General features: G+C 35.8%; 1 protein-coding gene across 1 annotated transcript; it reads left to right on the forward strand.

Moving 5' to 3' along the window:
- The first annotated feature begins 1036 nt into the window (after positions 1-1036).
- On the forward strand, positions 1037-6331 carry LOC21385687 (integrator complex subunit 3). The gene is made up of 2 exons (XM_010095957.2): positions 1037-1452; positions 4130-6331. Exon 2 carries the CDS (start codon positions 4444-4446, stop codon positions 5908-5910), a length of 1467 nt encoding a protein of 488 aa, XP_010094259.1. The 5' UTR covers positions 1037-1452; positions 4130-4443; the 3' UTR covers positions 5911-6331.
- The last annotated feature ends 1179 nt before the right edge of the window (positions 6332-7510 follow it).

Here is a 7510-nt window from a genome sequence, read left to right on the forward strand (position 1 = left end):
GAGCAACCCAAATCTTAAAAAAAATAAAAAAGAAATCATTACAATCATCAAAAAGAACAACTCCAAGAACTCCATATTTATAAGAACATATCCAAATATGTCCTATCAATTATAGCAACCGGTTTCTTGTGAACAAGAAGAGCGAGAGAAGAAAAAAAATTATGGAAAGATGCAAGCTTGATTTGTGAGCTTCAATGTTGACGGTGGATCACCAAAGGCACTCAAAGCGAGCTCCAATGACTTCCGGCGGCCTTGAGAGCTCCAGAATGACGCGATTCCGTCTATCTCTAGCGGCGCTCGAAATGGGCTTCGGTGGTGGATGTGAGTTCCGACAATGTATGGTGGCTTCGACGTGGGCTTCAGACGTGGGCGCGGCGGCCCGACAGTGCTCAATGCAAGCGTCGGATATGGAGTCTCGCCGTAACTTTAGGTTGGATCTGACAAAGATATGGATGGGTTTTGATTTTGGAGCAGTGTGTTTAGAAGATGAAGAGGGTAGTTAGGGAAAAAAATGATTCCACCAGCCTCAAAATTGCAATTTCACTTTTGATTAGATGAATGACCTTTCCACCAAAATGGATGAATGATCTTTCCATTGGAAAGACTTTTTTGATGTGAATTTCTCAACCAAACATAAGAAACGGACTTTATTAAAGGAATTGTCTTTCCTTTCCATTACTTTCCATTACCTCTAACTAAATGTGCCCTTAATTCGTTGATAAATCATTAAGGACCCATTTAGTTTGTTGATTCGAGTTTTTAATTCGAGTTGAGATGTGATTTTATGTGAGAGTTTTTTACTGTAGCAAAAAAAAAAAAAAAAGAAATAGAAGTGATTGTTTGTGAGAGCTTTTTACTGTAGTAAAACTCAAATTCTAAACTCGAATCAGCGAAATGAACGAGATTTAAGTGAATATTTAGTTCACAATGTTAAAATTATGATTTAAAATTATTTTTAATTTATGTGTATTTTTATATAAAAAAAATATTATAACGAGAATCATGATACGAATACACCTGTTAAACACCCCGTAAATGAAACCAATTCCACACGCAAATGGGGAAAAATTTTCGGGCTCTCTTCTCGACTTCTTTCCCGTCCTCGAACTCTTCTCCATACCGATCTCTCTCTCTCTTCGAACTCTCCTCCGCCGTTCCGGCGAGCCCTTTCCCACAATCAAATTCGCCGCCGGAGCTCAGTCTCGCTCTCGTTTCTCTCCCTGCTCCGACAACTCCAGGCTGTTCTTCCTCCCCAGTGGCCGACCTGATTTTCACGGGAAATTCAAATTTTCTGGGAAACAATTTCTCAGCTCGCAAACTGCCCTCAACCTCGACGCGAAGTGCTGGAATTGCAACGCCGCGGCTGAGGCGGCGCCGTTTCTCGTCTGCTTGTCTTGTCGCTGCATTTAGCCTGTGGATCAGTTGGTCGATTACTTCCAAATATTTGGGATTGTAAGTTATTATGGATCAAACAGAATTTTTTTGAAATTTAGGTTTTTGATTCATTTTTCGTTGTAAATATTGAACTTTCTGGAACTTCGTTAGCTAATACTTGGTTTAATCGTCGTTTTTGAGTGAAGAAATGAGGAAAAAAGATGTTTATTTTTTTAGGTTTCTTCCTTGCGTTTCTAGAATTAAAAATCCGAAGCTTTAATTGCTTTCATTAGTTGAAAGTTGAAGAAATAGATTCTTTCTGTAATTATGCTTATTTGTTTTTGTTGATAAAATTTTAAAAGAGAGAAAATGTACAATGTTGAAGTTGAATATCTTGAGGGGAAATACAAGCTTTTATTCCTATCACTGAGGAGCGACGACGCTTGTGGTTAAGGATGGAGTTTGTACAATGTTGAAGTTGAATATCTTGAGGGGAAATACAAGCTTTTATTCCTATCACTGAGGAGCGACGACGCTTGTGGTTAAGGATGGAGTTTCGGTCCGAAATTTTTGACGAGTAAACTGTACAATTTTTGAAGATGTTTCTGATAAGTTGAGGACCTAATGAGAAATCAAAACCAATACAGAATAGCATGAGGTCTTTGTCGTTTGAGAGTTGCATTACATGGACATCTTGTAATTTTTAATGCAGACTTGTCTTAAACAATGCATAGCTAGAGCACTAAAGAGTGTTGCAATTTTTCTAAACAATGCATAAAAACTAGGTTTGTATTATGCTTTACATGGACTTCTTGTTATGGTCCTATGAGAATTTGTTGATCTTCTATGGGTTGAATTTTTTTGCTGTTGTTGCTTTCTGATATGAAAGAAATTTGTAGACATTTGTTCGTTTGTTTTAGTGTTGATTAAGCTTGACTTTGAGATAGGGGCTATGCAAAAAACCAGGACAATTAGGGGGGACAAAAAAAGTGACTTTTCTCTTCTCTTGAAATGGAATTTTTGGAGAGAAAGAGAGTGAGGAGAGAGAAAATGAGTTGAGAGAATGATGAGAGAGAGTGAGGTGAGTGAGTGAGGAGAGAGAAAGTGAGTTGAGAGAGTGAGGAGAGAGAGTGAGGAGGGAGAAAGTGAGGTGAGAGAGTGAGGTGAGATCATAAAGAGAGAAAAAGTAGACATAAATTTATGTATTTTTTCAAATTTTTTTAATAAATTTCTTCAACTACCAAATAAGAGATAAAAAATTTGAGTGAATTTTGGCTTTTTTCCCATAAATTTTCTTGAGTTAAGTTCCAAACAAGGTGAAAATTTTCTATTTTTTCCCTTTATTTTTTTTCTTTTTCCCCCAAATTTTCTTTCCCTCATAAAATCCAGCTTACATAGCTTTAGTCTTATGTGATTTTGATTTGATTTGACGGTTAGAAACTAACACTACTAATAGTACTGGCCTACATGAGAAACTGCCATGAAATTAAAGCGAAAAGAAGAGATTTTTTGTGGATCCTATTCCATCTAAAACAATGCCTCTCCCATGCCGCTACGCGACGCACCCCGTGCCATGTACACCGCACCACACGATCAACAAACCGCCGTCTTGAACTCTGGCTAGTCCAATCTCACCTTTATTGTCAGGTTTGGGTTCGTGGGTTTTTTGGCTCCAGAGATTGCAGTAGTTTTACTTTTTTTTTTCTTTTCCTTTGTCCTTTATGAGGAAAGGGTTTTGCTTTTGTGTGTGGATTGATTGGTGTTTTGGGGTTTTTTCAACAAAGGTAATTCGTTTGGAATTTTGTTCTCAATGCTGAAAGTTTTGGATTTGAATGGTTCTGGAATTTTGATCTCTTGTCTTGCTTGCTTTGTTCTCTGTTTTCTTTTTTCCCTTTTTTTTCGTGTCAATATCACTCATCTTTTACCAAAAGAAAAAAATTATCTGGAGAAGTTCTGACTAAAATCTTCCTCTTTTTTGGCATATTAGTGGGGGAAATGAAAGAGAGAAATGGAATTTTTGTTTTTATGTTTTTTTTTTTTTTTGTTTTACTTTCATTTTCATTTTCTACTAGGGCATTTTTAAGTCTTTTTTCAGTCAAAATAGACCACCTTTTTTTTTTTGGGTTTTTTGCGATTGGTTTTATTGGCATTTCAATTTGCATTTACATAATCATGATGAGTGTTTATTTAATTTGCTGGTTTTGTATTGATAAGAAGTGGACTGCGTTGTTTTGCTTCATTACAAATGTTTGTGGTAGTCATGTTGATTTGCTTTTTGTTCACTTGAATTTACTATTTTCCCCTTCAAGTCTATTGAATTTGAAGCTAGGGTTCCTCTTGGGTTTAAACTCTAAACTAAATCATTAACAGAATTAAACCCAAAACTGTTTTCTTCTTCACTCTCTCAATTTTCCTAGTTGTACCTGAAGAGAGAAAATGAAATTTTTGATTGACGATCCATTATTTAATAGGTATAAATTGTTCATTCATTTAAAATTGCACATAGATGGGCGTAATGATTCTTGTTTATATAAATTTAAATCATTCTCCTCTTTGAATTGTCTTGTTTAGTGGGGGATTTTTTTGGCTTTTTTTTCATTGACTTAATCCTACATGTAGAGTATTTCTTTCCCCCGGTCTTGTTCTACATTCTACTCTAGCTTGTTGGATCTCAAGGGAGTAATTAATCTAATGTTAAGCTTTTTGCAATGTTTTATGCGCTTTACTGACTAACCTTTTCTTGGTTTTTATCCAGTTCTTCTTTTGAAATTCTAGGAGACGACACAAGCACTTTTCAATCGCGTTTAGCTTGAAGAAATCAAAGAAATAAATATCTTACAAGTTCTTTGTGAAAGAGGGCCCTTTTGAGGAATTTTACTATCGAAACAGTTTGATGCGAAGCTAACTCCGATATTCAACCAGGGTTTCAGCATTCCAATTCCAATTTCAATCTCAAGTTCTCTAGTTGATGAGTAAACAGGGTAATTTCGTAACTTTCTTTGTGTCTCTATTGATAAATCACTTGTTTATTCAAACTCCAATTTCACCTGCATCTTTAAGAAGCTTAATATGGCTTCAATACTGATGCTAATTGCTTCCCATGAAGCAGAAAACCAAACCGAACTCTCTCTCAGACAAGCCTTTGAGCTTCTTCAGCCAAAGCTGAAACCCCCCTTTTCATTAGCAATCCCAAACCCAGAAGAGTACTCGCAGCTCAACCATGCTATCCTTTACGGGATTTTGTGTGAACCCCATTTGGCCAAAACCCACATTAAGCACCTTCATGCCATTGTCACTGATGGGTATTGCTCTTTTATTGATTTGCTAATCAAGGTTGTTGACGGGCTGTATGTGAAACTTCTTGACTCGGTGAAAAGACAGTTGATTTGGGTTTCTAAAGAAATGATTGATGTTTCTGCAGTAGGTTTGGGTAATTTGTTGGTTTGTTTGTTGAGGCAGATTGTTGGTGGAGATTTTAGTGATAGCAACCTATGGTTGTGTTCTGAGGTGTTGAACATCTTTTCGACCAAATGGGGTTGTCTATTAGAAGAGGAACCTATGATTTTAGCGAGTGCTTTGTATACTTACCTTCGCTTGTTAGCTGATCACTGTAGATCAATTCATAATCACAACACAAAATTAGAGGCATTAAAGCGTTTGGAGATTGAGTTTTGTGTTAGAGTATTGAAGGAAGAGTTCCATTTGTGTCTTAAAATTGGGAGGGATCTGGTTCGATTACTACAGGATTTGGTTCATGTACCCGAGTTTAGAGCTATATGGAAGGATTTGATACTAAACCCTGGTAATTTCAAGACTCCAGGATTTTCGGATATTTCACAGCTTTACTGCACCAGGACACCAAGTAGTTTTTTTTCACTTCAAATTACTCCGGAAATGGAGGCCCAGTTGAGATTTCTACTTACACATGTGAAGTTGGGGAGCCAGAAACGTCATCAGTCATGGTTTACTAAGAAGTTTCTATGTGGGCCGGAGAGAGAAACTCTGATAATTGACATTGTTCGGTTTATATGTTGTGCACACCACCCACCTAATGAAATCATTCGGTCTGAAGTTATTCCAAGGTGGGCTGTAATAGGTTGGCTGCTTAAATCTTGCACACAGAATCATGTTGAAGCCAATGTGAAGCTTGCCCTGTTCTATGATTGGCTCTTCTTTAATGACAAACTAGACAATATCATGAATCTTGAGCCTGCAATTTTGCTGATGGTAAACTCTATACCTAGATACATTGACATGACTCACACTCTTCTTGATTTTTTGTTCCTTCTCGTGGACAACTACGATGTGGATCGGAATGATCTCATAGTTAAAGGCGTCTCATCGTCATTTAGCATGCTTGTAAAGCAAGGAGTAATTCACTCATTAGATGTGTTGACGTCTTGTGATGTGCTTTTCCCTTTCCTAAGAGAGAGACTTCTGAGTTTGTTCTCTGATAGGAAAGTAAAGGTTTATAAAGACCTGGATTCGCCTCAAAGTCCGCAGCCTTTGGGATTGCAGCATTGTTCTGGGGTGTGAACTCAAGTGGCATCACCAAAAGGACAAACTATAGGTACGGGAGAAATTAGATTTGAACTTTTTGGTGCTTCTGTTTTGATTTCAGATAAGACAGCTGCTTCTGCTTGTTCATGAGGAGTGACATGCGAAAGAGCTATAGAAATTTTTGCGTCTGAATTGTAGTATGTATATTTTAGTGCTTCTAATTATGTTTGTTTGTGTCCTTGAATGAATTGTAACAAGAGCTACTGCTGCTTCTGTAAATTTATACATACTGCTAAGAACTTCTTACGCAAAAGGGCAAAATAATAAATAAAAAATCCACCAACAGAGGCTGGATAGCGGGATCAAAATCACCCAAATTTGGAAGCCTGGGAGGTCGGATGCTTACTGATGCTTGACAAAATTGACCTTGATCACATTGTTTCATGGTGTCCTAAGAATTTTGAAAATTCACCAAAGATCAGAATTCTTGGGCCTAGAGTTGTAAATTCAAGATGGATTAAACGGGTCGGCCTGAGGCACCATTTGGGTCGGGTTGGGTTAGGTTTCAAGCCCAAAACCTTAGACCAGTTAGAACACTCTATTTTAGATATTTCTTAAAAATATCTTATAAAATTCCGGACATGCTTGTCCTAGGCCTGTGGCTTTAAGACCGTTGGGTCAGTTTAAACTTTTACCTCTACTTAGCACACCATAAGACAATGTGATCAAGGTCAACTTTGGCGTCCCTAGAATTCTTTAAGTTCTCCAAAGGTCTGAACATTCTTTTGTCTACAATTAGTTTCTGTATTAAAAATTGTACCAACTTAAACTTTGAGTTACATTCTGCTAAATTTTAAATGATAAAATGTGAGTAATCTTGTATTTTCACTTTAAAAATGGAAACTCTAGTAATTTTACCATAAATAAACAAACATAAATGAATCATTTTGTGCGTTCAAATCCTTAGGTCGCCTTTGCTGCAAAAATAACAAATATAAAAAAAAAAAGATAAAGAAAGAAAGAAGAACACAATAAAGGCACCTCTGATGAATCAATGCACTATAGGGATGAAAAATTTGGACTGGTTGATCTTCTTTAAATAAAGTAGGTTTTGTTATGTTAAAGCAGTAGAAATTTTTGGTGTTTTGCTGACATGTTGTGAAGATCTGGCAGTTGTGTGTATATGTTAAAGCAGTAGAAATTTTTGGTCTTATGCTGACATGTTGTGAAGATATGGGAGTTGTGTGTATATGGTTATGATTAAGAAACAGAAGAGTTTGGGCCCGTTTAGTAATGTTTTTAAAATGATTTTATTTTCAGTAAAAAATGAAAATGAGATTGTTTTAAAAATTATTCTGGAACCTATTATGAAATTACGTTTGGTGGTCTTTCAAGAGATTGGTTTGAGTATAATAAAAAAGTGAAATCGTGTTTGGTTACATTTATATTTGTTTTGAGTACATGTAATTAATAGTCTTAAATTAATATATTAAGTAATTAATAATTGCATATATTTAGCAAATAAAAATTAATATATTAATAATATAATAATAATAGATAGCAAATAAAAATTAATATAATAATAATAGATAAATTATCATTAATGAGTACATTAGTAATTAAACTATATATATAA

The sequence above is a fragment of the Morus notabilis genome, unplaced genomic scaffold, assembly GCF_000414095.1.
Source record: "Morus notabilis unplaced genomic scaffold, ASM41409v2 Scaffold3075, whole genome shotgun sequence".
NCBI classification, from domain to species: Eukaryota; Viridiplantae; Streptophyta; class Magnoliopsida; order Rosales; family Moraceae; genus Morus; species Morus notabilis.

Coding starts and splice junctions, on each gene's coding strand:
- LOC21385687 (XM_010095957.2), top strand. CDS start 4,444: ATGGCTTCAATACTGATGCTAATTGCTTCCCATGAAGCAGAAAACCAA.